This window comes from Lagenorhynchus albirostris, chromosome 4 (assembly GCF_949774975.1).
Source record: "Lagenorhynchus albirostris chromosome 4, mLagAlb1.1, whole genome shotgun sequence".
NCBI classification, from domain to species: Eukaryota; Metazoa; Chordata; class Mammalia; order Artiodactyla; family Delphinidae; genus Lagenorhynchus; species Lagenorhynchus albirostris.
The window spans coordinates 105,675,422-105,690,593 of NC_083098.1; the positions used below are offsets into that span (position 1 = coordinate 105,675,422).

General features: G+C 39.9%; 1 protein-coding gene across 2 annotated transcripts in view; it reads right to left on the bottom strand.

Annotated features, from left to right (window-relative positions):
* The window catches only part of CC2D2A (coiled-coil and C2 domain containing 2A), a 135,743-nt gene that overhangs the window by 50,672 nt on the left and 69,899 nt on the right, over positions 1-15,172 (bottom strand). For both annotated transcript variants that reach the window (XM_060148486.1, XM_060148487.1), the window contains one exon: positions 9,419-9,596. In XM_060148486.1, coding sequence (XP_060004469.1) covers positions 9,419-9,596 — 178 coding nt within the window. The remainder of the gene's footprint in view (positions 1-9,418; positions 9,597-15,172) is intronic.

The following is a 15,172-nucleotide window of genomic DNA, read 5'->3' on the forward strand; positions in this document are numbered from 1 at the left end:
GATTGGTGAGAAATAATGACTGAAAGATAATTTAAAATCTGAATGAAAGAACCACAAAACATGGAAGTGCTATAAAAACAATGGCTACAATCAAAGGTTAAGGGATCACCTTAGCATGGGCCATCGTGATCAAAAGATCACCGAACTCTTCCTGTCTGAGTTCCTCTCAGACCCTCAAGGGGCTTGCTTGGTCTCTCAGCAAGGCGAGGGTGCACTGCCCACTTCGCGCAGGGACTTTACCTCCCTGGAAGGTGCTCCTGCTGTACTGGACACTGAGTGAGACCTGCCACATGCCCACCCATACTTACTTAGGTGCCACCACCTTTCCCTATGATTTCCCTGTGGGAATGCTTATTCCCTCTATTGAAATTCGTTGTTTATGCATCATTTGTCTTACTGGATGGTGAGATTCCTGAAAGTAGGGATCTTGTTTGATTTCCCTTTGACTGCTCAGTACCTACCATCTGTGAATTAATATATTTAGATGGGAGCAGGTTAACTCCCGTTTTTTTTTTTTCTGATTTTTTGGACAAAATTTATTTATTTACTTATTTTTACAGAAAAGACTGTTTAGAATGAGAACAAATCACAACGAAGTATAAATTTTAAAAGCTGGGAAATGCTATAAACTCACAAAATCCAGAAAAATAACACTACAATCCATTTTAGAACATTTCGTCACCCTGAAAAAACTCTCATACCCGCTAGCAGTTATTTCCCTTTTTACCTCCCCTTCCCGACAGCCCTAGGCAACCACAAATATACTCTGTCTCTATAGATCTGCCTATTCTGGACATTTTAAGTAAATGGACTCATACACCTTGTGATTCTTTGTAACTGACTTCTTTCACTTAGCTTTCATTCTTAATGCTTTAAAGAATCAGCCATGTTGTACCATGTATCAGTACTTTGTTCTTTTTTTATTGCCAAATAATATTCCATTGTATGGCTATGTCACATTTTACTTGATGGGTATTTGGGTTGTTTCCACTTTTTGACTATTATGAATAATGCTTGTATGAACGATCAGCATCATTATCGGTCAAGGAAATGCAAAGCAAAACCACACTGAGATACTATTTCACACCCACAAGGAGGGCTGCAATCAAAAAGGCAAATGAAAACAAGTGTGGCAAGGATGTGGAGAAAATGGAAACTCACACACTGCTGGTGGGAATGTAAAATAATGCAGCCACTTTGGAAAGCAATCTGGCAGTTCCTCAAAAGGTTAAACATAGAACAGTTAATAGAAGTAAGTTGTTAGATGATAAATCCATGGAATGGAACTGTTTTCTTCTCTGAACAGCTGGTAGACTTGGGTGTAGTACGGCTCTCAGATTTTTTTACCTGACTTGTTTTACTCCCCACATGACTGTCAGCTCCTCCCACAGCCTGCAGAGGGCAGTGTGGTGGACAGGACAGGGCAGCCTTGTGGTTCAACTGGTCTGGGACTGAATCCTGACATTGCAACTTACTAGCTGTGCTGTGTGACCTTGGGCATGACATTCCCCTCACTTTTGCTCTCATTGTAAAATGAGGATGTTACCCAAAGCTCAGCAGGAAGGCAGTGGTGCAGTTTAGCTGAGATGGATGAAAAGCCTCTTTCCCTCTGTATGAGCTCAATAAATGTTTCTTCCTTCTTTGTTTGGGCATACAGTTGACAACAAGCATGTGCATTATTATAATACTTTGAAGTTTACAAAGATCTTTCATAAACATGATAACATTTCCCAAATATCTCATTAAATCTTGTTGGCCAATTGATTTTATTCAGCTTTATGACAAAAGTATTTCTTTTATTTAACTTAAATTTTAACTTGTAAGAATGTCTTTTCAAGACACACTTTTTTTTTCAAGGAAGACATTAAGTTTCTGAGGCCTTATAGGAATTTTATGGCATATTCCATATTTATAATTAAATCATCTGTATTTCTAGGAACCCAAAGGCAAGGAGGTGAAAAACAAACTACATTAAGCCTTAAATGCTTTAAAAAAATCAGGAGCTAATAAAACCCTTCAAGTTAAGGCAATAGAAACCATACCAACAGTCAGAAAATACCATTTATGCTGGTAAAATGCTTCACAAGATGACATAAATGCAGTATTTAGTATTTAGTTAAATCTTGCCTGACTTTGTGTCTTTCTTAACCACTCCTATGACTAATGAATTCCCAAACAGCCCAACACCCAGGGCAACTAAATCAGGGTGTGAAACACATCTAAAACTAAAAACAAATCCAAATGTTTTTCAGATTCCTTATATCCCCTTCCATAATAGAATTCAGTGTTTGTTTACTCAGCTGCACAGGACAAAATTTCTATATTATCTGACTCCAGTGGCTTTGCAAACACATCCCTGCTAGACTTTAATATTTTATCAAGTATTATATTGTGGAAGGACCTTAAGAGATGCCTCTGAGCTTCTGTTTTGATTTTTAATTCCTTGTGGATGTGCTGTGCTGGTCACCACGGTTAATGATGCCCAATAAAACATGCAGTTACTACATAAAGGGCATTTCTGGTAGATGTCAGTGGAAGGGTCTGTTTCCCCGTCTCCAGAAACACATTCCTGTCTAGTGTCAGAGAGGAAATGAATTGGAGAATCTTGGTGCTGAGTCTGTAGGACAGAGGCAACTACAGACTCTGGGGAAATGGAGGGTTTGCTGATTGGGTCTACTGTCTCAGAAGGTAATAATCAACTTTTTTTTTTAAATAAGGAAAAATGGATACCATCCCACAAAGCCAAAAAAATCCAAAAATTTCCTAAACTTTTTACCCTACCTTTTAAAGGTAGCCAGTTGATGTTAGTAAGCTTTGTAAAATAAGAATTTCTTTTATTTAAATTAAACTTTAACATGTAAGATCTGTCTTTTCAAGACACCCTAATTTTTTAAATAGCAGTTCTATTTAATGCTAGGATGAAATGCTTTTTTTTTTTTTTTTTTTTTTTGGTGATACGCGGGCCTCTCACTGTTGTGGAGCGCAGGCTCCGGACGCGCAGGCTCAGCGGCCACGGCTCACGGGCCCAGCCGCTCCGTGGCATGTGGGATCCTCCCAGACCGGGGCACGAACCCGCGTCCCCTGCATCGGCAGGCGGACTCTCAACCACTGTGCCACCAGGGAAGCCCAGAAATGCTATTTTTAAAAATCAGAAAATGGGCACTTTGGGCTTTATAGGTATTTGCAAATCACTTTTTGTATAATTAAGTTTAATTTTCATTTTCTTTCTAAGTCAGGGGTTCTCAGCCTCAGCACTGTTGACATTTGGGGCTGAACAATTCTTTGTTGCAGTATACTGTGCTGTACATTGTAAGATGTTTAGCAGCATCCCTGGCCTCGACTTATTAGAGGTGCCAGTAGCTCCTCACCACTTGTGATCATTAAAATGTCTCCAGACATTGCCAAAAGGCACCCCCCGGGGGGGGGCAACATAATCTCCATTGAGAAGCACTGCTCTAAGCAAAATGAGTGTTTGTGTGTGTGTGTTTGAAGGTGGAATGTTAATGAAGAAACAAGACAGGAAATATAATTTATGTTCAACTGTTCAAAAATTCCTGTTGTATAAAGCAAGGCAGCATTGAATTCAGAATAGCAATTAGATCAACTGCTACCAAATTGGAACTATTTATGTGATTCTTATTAACTTCTCCTGCATTTGGAATGGTGTTTGCTTTAACTCAACACTCTGGTGCAAATTTACCTGCTAACAGTATTTAGAACTGTATAGATAAGACAAACCTTAGAAATGTAGGGGCGTTAAGTTTAGATAAAAAAGAATCCATCGTGAAGTAGTCTATACTGCATGGTCTTAAGTCATGTTTCTCCTATTTTAAAACCTAAACAAAACAAAGCAAAACAAAACACAGCAGTTTTGTATTTTGCACATGGTGGTGTTGGATTTGGTATAAGTGGCTGCCCTGTAATCTCAGCCACCGGTGATGTTATCATCCAGTCTGTTAATTGTCTCTTGGTTGATGTCCCCATTTCCCTTCAGTGTTGGATCGAACCTTCCTTACTCTTGTGCCCACAGACTCCCTTCCTTCACTGAAAAGGCTGTGGGCATTGGAGGTGAACCCCCTTACGGCCAGCCTTCCACCCCCTCCCTTGTGTCATCACTCTTGACTCAAAGGACCATGCTATTCTGTCTTGATCCCACCCCTCCCAGTATCCTGTGGCATTCCTTCCCTCAACACTCCCACCCTCTTTCCTTCCCTTCTCCCACCCACTCCCCCTACAACTTTCCTTTTTATTTTCCAAGTCATCAATGTTTTCTGGACTGGCTGCTTTTCTCACAGCTGACAACTGTGCTCCAGTCAACTACACCCTAAAGTAAACCATGGTCCCCTTTCAGACCCCTGATCCAGTTCCCTCCTTCCTTTCCCTGCCAAGCTTCTGGGAGGGAGTCTCCTTTTGGTATCTTTATTTTCTCTCCTCCTGTCCCAGTGAGCTACAGGAGGGTTATCAAGGACACTTCTCCAAATAGGATTGGTTTTCCCACTTGGAGAGTGCAATTCTGCAGAAGAGCCAGGGAAATCAGGAGAGGCTCTGGGAAGGGAAACGCGAGTTATTGCCAACTTGGTTAAACAGAAAAGTTCCCGATCTCAATCCGCATGCCAGGAATATGAAAGCTCAACAGGATTGCTTCATAAGGAAAAAATAATAATGCTAAGATATTTCAAAGCCACCCAGCAGTATTACACAACAGCTGTTAGTTTTGGGGAGTCAAGAAGATGAATATGGGGTGATATTATAGATGTGAATGATAAGGAAGTGAAGGTCATTATCACAAAGCTTTTTTTTTTTCTAAATCAAACTTCTTTTATGTGAAAACACCAAGCATTTTATCTTGGAATGACCTCAGAAGCCAGACCTTTTCAAGATCTTTCTGGAAGGGCTCTGGTCCCATTCCAGCTCCCATCCTGTGAAGTCCCATCTCACCCTTCCCTTGGGGCCAACTTTGATTCCTTTTCTTTTTACTCCCTCTAGTCAAACCATCATCAAGTCCTGTCAGTCCTTCTTTCAAGGCTGCAGTGTTGCTCTAATTAATTCCTTCCTCCCATTTCTGCTGTGAGGCCCAACCCCATCCCCTCACTCCTGGCTTTCTGGGCCAGCCTGTGGACTTCTCTTCTTCTTTGTAGGGCTGCCCTGGCATTCCTGTCTCAAGCCTGGCTAGGAAACACTGAGCCTTGTGGTTCAAAACATGCAAGAAGTCAAACATCACAGTCAACACTGTTCCCTTCAATAGTCCTGTGTATCGTACTGCACTGAGCGTTGCTTCTTTGTAGTTGTCTCTCTCGCATCTCCTAGCTGGATTTAAAGCTCCCTGAGACAGGGCCGTGTATACCTCCCTTTATACATGGCTTCCAATGCTCCACTACACTCCTGGCTCAGCATCAGACCCTCAGCTGGCTCTCAACAGTTAAGCCACATTCAGGGCTTGGTTGTTGAGTCATCAACTGATGCATTATAGTTCTGACAATCTTGGAACATTTTCTGAAACACATTACCCTCTAAAGAAATCTGATAGCACTGGCATAAACAGATGCCTTTAAGATGATTTTTCTTATCCTCCTAAAGTTGCCAGTAATCCTTGAACCTTCCCTAATTCAAAACTTGCAGTTATATGGAAAATTTCCAAATGACACAGTACTATTCCTAGACAGTCAAAATACAATATCCTCTAAATTAATTTCATCTATAACCACTACTCAATTATAAAAAATTAGGCCATTGAGCCATTATGATATGTAATTTGATCAGTTATCAAATCTTTATGGATAGTTTAAGAACTTACCCAAGACTCCTTTAATTTGTAATTTTTTAAAGAAGATGACATGATTCAGCTCTTAAGGCCAAGATAATAGCTTACAAGTATATTCTTAATATTGTAGGATAAAGTTTTGTTTTTTTATTTAAAAATTCATTTCATAATATTTTAGAGAATACCCTTTTCACATTACTTTATAAAATTATTTTGATTGTAATATCCATAGCAAGTTAATATTCAATAGAGTCAATGGGAGATAGTATAGGAGGCTTCCTTTATGTTTTAGAATATATGTGAAATAAAGTCTTGGTACATTAGTGGAAGGTGGAGGATGTCTTTCCTACATGGTAATTCATAACAGTTAGAATGGCCCAGAGTGGGAGAGGGCTTCACAGACTGGCCAGGTGGTCTGAGCTCTCACCAACCAACAGGGACGCAGACTGGACACCCGGATGCCAGGGCCTTCTCTCCTGTCCTTCGCATTAGCTTCAGTGTGGGAGGGTCTCTTTCAGAGGCCCGCAGTCCTTCCTACCTGCCATGTTCTGTCTGCTGCTCTCCCTGGCCTCCCTCTAGCTCTCTATCTGATCTTCTCACATGAATCTCGGTCTTCCTCAACATCAGTTTTTCCTCTGCAGGGGAGGAAGGGGAGGAGTCAAGGATGAATCTCAAACGAGGGGGCAAACTCTGCGTAGCTGAAATCTTTGCTATTCTGTGGATGTGGGACAGGTAAGACTCTTAAGGGCCCCCAGCAACCTCCCATGGTGAAGAGCAGGTGACAGCAAAGCATCGAGCTGGCTTTTGGAGTTTGTGTTTATTTACTTTCTCCATCAAGTTTTATTCTTCACTTAGACAGTTTTCCCTGTGCAGTTAAGTCTTGCTTTAAACTGTAGCTTAAGCACACACAAGTGTGCAGGACCAAGGCAGGAGGGTTCATGTGGGAAGCAGTAAAGATGTGGGGCTTCAGAACCAGCAGGGTGTGACCCTCCACCCAAAGGCATTTGGATTTTAAATGTTCCAGAGCCCTTCGCCATGCAAACAGAAAGACACTGCCTTCAGGCTCTGCACTTCAGAGAATCTCTGGCTAAGAAAGGCCTCTCGTGGTACAAAGAATACCAGATTTTCTAATTTCAACAAATCTGAAATGGGATTGTGTCTTTGGATCCATGGTGCCTCGTAGTTAAGTGACTCAAATAATGGTGCCTCTCACAGGGAGAGATGATGGGATGAAATCCAGTCAGCAGGATCTCAGAGCCCCTCAGATACAACTTTGCTAAGGGACAGAGGAAGAGGAGCCCTCCACGTAGGCAGTCAGGCTCAGCAGGGCCTCCAGGGGAGCGGGGGTGCACAGTCGGCGTGGACCTGCCACCACGGGCAGGGTCTAACAAGTACCAGGCAAGCCCACCAGCCATCCACTTGGAGGTGCCCTCAGCTTCCCTTCCCAGTGCAGAGCTGGGTGACTCTCTGCTTTCACCTTCAGGCACCATCACCCCATCATGCAGAAATGTAGAGATTATTTTCCCACAGATATTCGTAGGGAATTTTCAGGCTTAAGAAAAACTCACATTTTCACCAAACCTCCGCATTCAATCCCCTTTCTCATATCATTCTTTACTTTAACAAAATCTCCTTACTTTCTCCTCTTACCCATATTAAGTTGAGCAGCAAAGTAAGTTCGTTCTGTTTTTCTTAAGTTCCCAAATACATAGACATTTCCTTAAAAATCAGATGGGTTCTTGCAGAATTATATGAGTGACTGGACTAAGCCTAGCACTAAACTTTCCAGAAAAACATTTTTCAATTCTGTAGCTATCAGTGCTGTTATCAGCACAGCAAAGGAATTTGGCCTGAGTCATGATGCTAGGTGCTTTGTACATGAGGATCACCCTCAGCCCTCACCACCCCCAGATCAGGGATGAAAGGAGAAGGACAAAATTGCCACAGTCTCTGGAAAGCCCCAAACCCAGGTGGTTGACCTTGCGTGCCCAGTGCTGACCGGTTCAGGGTCACCATCTCATTTCTTGGCATCCCTACTTCATTCTGAGCATTTCTACTGTGCTTCCTTCCCACTGTCAAAATAACCCCCTATCTTAGCTGTTTCAAACTTCCTCTATGAGTTTTAGAAGGTTTTCAACTACCTGAGTCTAGACAGGGGTTGATATTCAAAACGTTGAACAGTACTCACAGCCAAGTGCTAACCAATCACAAGAGCTGTTACTGTACAAGGGAACAGAGTCCCGGAGGCATTAACCTTGTTCAGACATACCCTTTAACTGGTCCACTGTAAGAAGGTCCAGAGGGTCTTGGAAGTGGGTCTATGTGGCCAGGGTGCCATTTTGGGGGTCCAGGATGGAAACTCTTTGCTATTCAGTAGAGAAGTATTTAAATATTTTAATAATTACATAGCTGTAATTGTATCTGCAGACTTAATGTCAATTACAATCAGTAGGTAGTGGCAGCCTGGAGTACAGTGTTGAGAAGGATTCTGAAGTTATATCCAGGCTCAGTGGGGGAAAATAGGGCATGATCAATTGTCATTTCTGGCAAGGGTGGTGGATAAGAATGAGAAATTTCTGCACAAGTGGTGGATGAGGATTAGTGATTTCTGCATGGGTGGTAGATGGCAAACAAAGGCACCTGTGCCACATATTTGCAAGCCTAAGTAACATGCCTATTAGTATCATAAAAGAGAATCTGTCAGCATCATAAGAGAGGTTTCGCCATAAGAACAGCAAGCCTAAGACACTGTAGTAGATTGAATCGTGTCCTCTAAAACTTCATGTCCACCTGGAACCACAGAATGTGACCTTATTTGGAAATAGGGTGTTTCCAGGTGTAATTAGTTAAAGATCCAGATGAGCGTATACTGGATTAGGGTGGGTCCTAAATCCAACGAGAGTGTCCTTGTAAGAGACCAAAAAGGACACACAGACAAGAGAAGGCCATGTGTAGATGGAAGCAGAGATGGGAGTGATGCTACCACAAGCCAAGGAACACCTGGAGTCACCAGGAGCTGAAGAAGCAGGAAAGGTTCTTCTCTAGAGCTTTTGGAGGGAGCACAGCCCCACTGACACCTTGATTTCAGACTTCAGGGCCTCCAAAACAGTGAGAGAAAAAAATGGCTGTTGTCTTAAGTCACCAGGTTTGTGGTGCTTCATTATGGCAGCCTTAGGAAACTAAAACAGACACAAATAAATATATTGCTAATGGTCGCATTTAGGCTAGTGGGGAGCTTTATTTATTTTGGGGGATCCTAGCACCTGTACCCCAACCCCCCATTATAACCACCTGTGATTATAGAAGTTGATTTCTCTGGTATATTATGCTAGGATCTTGGTACAGCGTGACGTTGAAGTTCTCTGATGAATGAGCCAGAGACCTCTCTACCGTCCCCCATCCTCCCTCATCCCCCCACCTCGTCTAGAGACACACACTTGAGCACTGTGGCCAGTTACTCTGCCAGCATTTCTAGGAGCCAAGTGGGGTAACAGATCTTTTCTGCCAAGACCTTAAGACGTGCCCAGGAAGAGCTGACCTTCTGTTCCCCTTGAGAATCTATCAGGACACCAGCATAGCCAATGGATGATTTAAAACCATCTCGCACCTGTGATGACCAAAAATTCTTGGGACAGTGACTATAATTAAAATATGTACCTGAAGTGTTAAACTCTCCGGCCAGTTGAATATTTTCAAGTTGAAAATCTGTCCAAAGTGAACACGGAAGTCGGCCCCAAGTGGCCGACTGTCGGTCCTGGACACTTCCTTGTTGTTGAAGGTCACCTTTAAATACAGCGAGCGCCTCTTGACGTCCTCCCTTCGCAAGACCTCCACCCTGCAGAGTGAGACCATTCACTGGTGGGTCAGTATTCATTTACTAAGTATAACTGGAGTGTTTGACAAATGGTCACTGACCAGAATAAGATACACTGGAGCTGGAGCTTCAGTCCCTTTAGCCTTCATTGAACCAAGGCAGTCATAGGTCTTGCAGTGCTTAATATAATAAATAGTATGTGTGATATGAAATAAGAGGCCCTGAAAAGGCCACAGGGGATTTAGAACTGTGCTAAAGCATCACTGTGCTACGGTCTCCTTAATTATTTCAAACAACCCTTACATTTGTATCCCAAAGTTTAAAGTAAACAGAATTATATTATTTGTTAAATGGAGTCAGTTCAGACCATAAAGGCTAGTAGTGATTTATGTTTGGGGAGGATGTTTTAACCTATAAATATAATAGCATATTGTAGCAGTTGGGTCAACTCTGCTTTTCCAAGATCCAAGCTTTTTCTTAACATTTTCCAATGGTGAGCCACTGCTCACTGGCTGCAGGGGATTAAGAAATGTTCCTTATTGTTAAAGGTCATTTGAATCCCAGTAGAACATAGGAGGTATCCAGGCAAGCATATTATTCTTTTTTTTTTTTAACATCTATATTGGAGTATAATTGCCTTACAATGGTGTGTTAGTTTCTGCTTTATAACAAAGTGAATCAGCTATACATATACATATATGCCCATATCTCCTCCCTCTTGCATCTCCCTCTCACCCTCCCTATCCCACCCTTCTAGGTGGTCACAAAGCACCGACCTGATCTCCCTATGCAATGCAGCTCCTTCCCACTAGCTATCTGTTTTACATTAGGTAGTGTATATAAGTCCATGCCACTCTCTCACTTCATCCCAGTTTACCCTTCCCCCTCCCTGTATCCTCAAGTCCATTCTTTACATCTGTGTCTTTATTCCTGTCCTGCCCCTAGGTTCTTCAGAACCATTTTTTTTTGTTTTTTGGATTCCATATATATATGTTAGCATACGGTATTTCTTTTTCTCTTTCTGACTTACTTGACTCTGTATGACAGACTCTAGGTCCATCCACCTCAATAAGTCAATTTCATTTCTTTTTATGGCTGAGTAATATTACATTGTATATATGTGCCACATCTTCTTTATCCATTCATCTGTCGATGGACACTTACATTGCTTCCATGTCCTGGTGTAAATATTGCTGCAATGAACATTGCAGCATGTCTCTTTTTGAATTATGGCTTTCTCAGGGGATATGCCCAGTAGTGGGATTGCTGGGTCATATGGTAGTTCTATTTTTAGTTTTTTAAGGAATTTCCATACTGTTATCCATAGTGGCTGTATTGATTTACATTCCCACCAACAGTGAAAGAGGGTCCCCTTTTCTCCACACCCTCTCCAGCATTTATTGTTTCTAGATTTTTTGATGATGGCCATTCTGACTGGTGTGAAGTGATACCTCATTGTAGTTTTGATTTGCATTTCTCCAAAGATTAGTGATGTTGAGCATTCTTTCATGTGTTTGTTGGCAATCTATATATATTCTTTGGAGAAATATCTATCTAGATCTTCTGCCCATTTTTGGATTGGGTTGTTTGTTTTTTTGGTATTGAGCTGCATGAGCTTCTTGTAAATTTTGGAGATTACTCCTTTGTCAGTTGCTTCATTTGCAAATATTTTCTCCCATTCTGAGGGTTGTCTTTTCATCTTGCTTATGGTTTCCTTTGCTGTGCAAAAGTTTTAAGTTTCATTAGGTCCCATTTGTTTATTTTTGTTTTAATTTCCATTTCCCTAGGAGGTGGGTCAAAAAGGATCTTGCTGTGATTTATGTCATAGAGTGTTCTGCCTATGTTTTCCTCTAAGAGTGTTATAGTGTCTGGCCTTACATTTATCTTTAATCCATTTAGAGTTTATTTTTGTGTATGGTGTTAGGGAGTGTTCTAATTTCATTCTTTTACATGTAGCTGTTCAATTTTCCCAGCACCACTTACTGAAGACACTGTCTTTTCTCCATTGTACATTCTTGTCTCTTTTATCAAAAATAAGGTGACCATATGTGCATGGGTTTATCCCTGGGCTTTCTATACTGTTCCATTGATCAATATTTCTGTTTTTGTGCCAGTACCATATTGTCTTGATTAATGTAGCTCTGTAGTATAGTCTGAAGTCCAGGAGCCTGATTCCTGCAGCTCCATTTTTTTTTCTCAAGATTGCTTTGGCTGTTCGGGGTCTTTTGTGTTTCCATACAAATTGTGAAATTTTTTGTTCTAGTTCTGTGAAAAATGCCGTTGGTAGTTTCATAGGGATTGCATTGAATCGGTAGATTGCTTTGGGTGCATAGTCATCTTCACAATGTTGATTCTTCCAATCCAAGAAAGAGAGTGGTATATCTCTCCATCTATTTGTATCATCTTTAATTTCTTTCAACAGTGTCTTATAGTTTTCTGCATACTGGTCTTTTGTCTCCTTAGCTAGGTTTATTCCTGGGTAGTTTATTCTTTTTGTTGCAGTGGTAAATGGGAGTGTTTCCTTAATTTCTCTTTCAGATTTTTCACCATTAGTGTATAGGAATGCAAGAGATTTCTGTGCATTAATGTTGTATCCTGCAACTTTACCAAATTCATTGATTAGCTCTAGTAGTTTTCTGGTAGCCTCTTTAGGATTCTCTATGTATGGTATCAAGTCATCTTCTGCAAACAGTGACAGTTTTACTTCTTCTTTTCCGATTTGGATTCCTTTTATTTCTATTTCTTGTCTGATTGCTGTGGCTAAAACTTCCAAAACTATGTTGAATAATAGTGGTGAGAGTGGGCAACCTTGTCTTGTTCCTGATCATAGTGGAAATGGTTTCATTTTATCACCTTTGAGAACGATGTTGCCTGTGGGTTTGTCATATATGGCCTTTATTATGTTGAGGTAAGTTCCCTCTATGCCTACTTTCTGGAGAGTTTTTAATCATAAATTGGTGTTGAATTTTGTCAAAAGCTTTTTCTGCATCTATTGAGGTGATCATATGGTTTTACTCCTTCAATTTGTTAATATGGTTTATCACATTGATTGATTTGTGTATATTGAAGAATCCTTGCATCGCTGGGATAAACCCCACTTGATCATGGTGTATGATCCTTTTAATGTGCTGTTGGATTCTGTTTGCTAGTATTTTGTTGAGGATTTTTGCATCTATGTTCATCAGTGATAATGGCCTGTAGTTTTCTTTCTTCGTGGCATCTTTGTCTGGTTTTGGTATCAGGGTGATGATGGCCTCGTAGAATGAGTTTGTGAGTGTTCCTCCCACTGCTATATTTTGGAAGAGTTTGAGAAGGATAAGTGTTTGCTCTTCTCTAAATATTTGATAAAATTCACCTGCGGACCCATCTGGTCCTGGGCTTTTATTTGTTGGAAGATTTTTAATCACAGTCTCAATTCCATTGCTTGTGATTGGTCTGTTTATATTTTCTGTTTCTATTTTCTGTTTCTTCCTGGTTCAGTCTCAGAAAGTTGTGCTTTTCTAAGAATTTGTCCATTTCTTCCAGGTTGTCATTTTTTTGGCATATAGTTGCTTGTAGTAATCTCTCATGATCCTATGTATTTCTGCAGTGTCAGTTGTCACTTCTTTTCATTTCTAATTCTATTGATTTGAGTCTTCTCCCTTTTTTCTTGATGAGTCTGGATAATGGTTTATCAATTTTGTTTATCTTCTCAAAGAACCAGCTTTTAGATTTATTGATCTTTACTATTGTTTCCTTCATTTCTTTTTCATTTATTTCTGATCTGATCTTTATTATTTCTTTTCTTCTGCTAACTTTTCATTTTTTTTATTCTTCTTTCTCTAATTGCTTTAGGTGTAAGGTTAGGTTGTTTATTTGAGATGTTTCTTGTTTCTTGAGGTAGGATTGTATTGCTATAAACTTCCCTCTTAGAACTGCTTTTGCTGCATCCCATAGGTTTTGGGTCATCGTGTTTTCATTGTCACTTGTTTCTATGTATTTTTTGTTTTCCTCTTTGATTTCTTCAGTGATCTCTTTGTTATTTAGTAGTGTATTGTTTTGCCTCCATGTGTTTGTATTTTTTACAGATTTTTTCCTGTAATTGATATCTAGTCTCATAGCATTATGGTCAGAAAATATACTTGTTATGATTTCAATTTTCTTAAATTTACCAAGGCTTGATTTATGACCCAAGATATGATCTATCCTGGAGAATGTTCCATGAGCACTTGATAAGAAAGTGTATTCTGTTGTTTTTGGATGGAATGTCCTAAAAATATGAATTAAGCCTGTCTTGTTTAATGTATCATATAAAGCTTGTGTTTCCTTATTTATTTTTATTTTGGATGATCTGTCCATTGGTGAAAGTTGGGTTTTATAGTCCCCTACTATGAATGTGTTACTGTTGGTTTCCCCTTTTATGGCTGTTAGCATTTGCCTTATGTATTGAGTTGCTCCTATGTTGGGTGCATAAATATTTACAATTGTTATATCTTCTTCTTGGATTGATCCCTTGATCATTATGTAGTGTCCTTCTTTGTCTCTTGTAATTGTCTTTATTTTAAAGTCTATTTTGTATTATATGAGAATTGCTACTCCAGCTTTCGTCTGATTTCCATTTGCATGGAATATCTTTTTCCATCTCCTCACTTTCAGTCGTATGTGTCCCTAGGTCTGAAATGGGTGTCTTGTAGACAGCATATATACAGGTCTTGTTTTTGTATCCATTAAACCAGTCTATGTCTTTTGGTTGGAGCATTTAATCCACTTACATTTAAGGTAGTTATCGAAATGTATGTTCCTGTTACAATTTTCTTAATTGTTTTCGTTTCATTATTGTAGGTCTTTTCCTTCTCTTGCGTTTCCTTCCTAGAGTAGTTCCTTTAGCATTTGTTGTAAAGCTGGTTTGGTGGTGCTGAATTCTCTTAGCTTTTGCTTGTCTGTAAAGGTTTTAATTTCTCTGTCAAATCTGAATGAGATAGAGTAGAATAATCTTGGTTGTAGGTTTTTCCCTTTCATCACTTTAAATATGTCCTGCCACTCCCTTCTGTCTTGCAGAGTTTCTGCTGAAAGATCAGCTGTTAACCTTATGGGGATTCCCTTGCATGTTGTTTGTTGTTTTTTCCTTGCTGCTTTTAATATTTTTTCTTTGTATTTAATTTTTGATAGTTTAATTAATATGTGTCTTGGTGTGTTTCTCCATGGATTTGTCCTGTATGAGACTCTCTGTGCTTCCTGGACTTGATTGACTACTTCCTTTCTCATATTAGGGAAGTTTTCAACTATAATCTCTTCAAATATTTTTCTCAGTCCCTTTCTTTTTCTCTTCTTCTTCTGAGACCCCTGTAATGCGAATGTTTGTGTGTTTAATGTTGTCCCAGAGGTCTCTGAGATTGTCCTGAATTCTTTTCATTCTTTTTTCTTTATTGTGCTCTGTGGTAATTATTTCCAGTATTTTATCTTCCAGGTCACTTATCCTTTCTTCTGCCTCAGTTATTCTTCTATTGATTCCTTCTAGAGAATTGTTAATTTCATTTATTGTGTTGTTCACCATTGTTTGTTTCATCTTTAGTTCTTTTAGGTCCTTGTTACACGTTTCTTGTATTTTCTCCATTCTA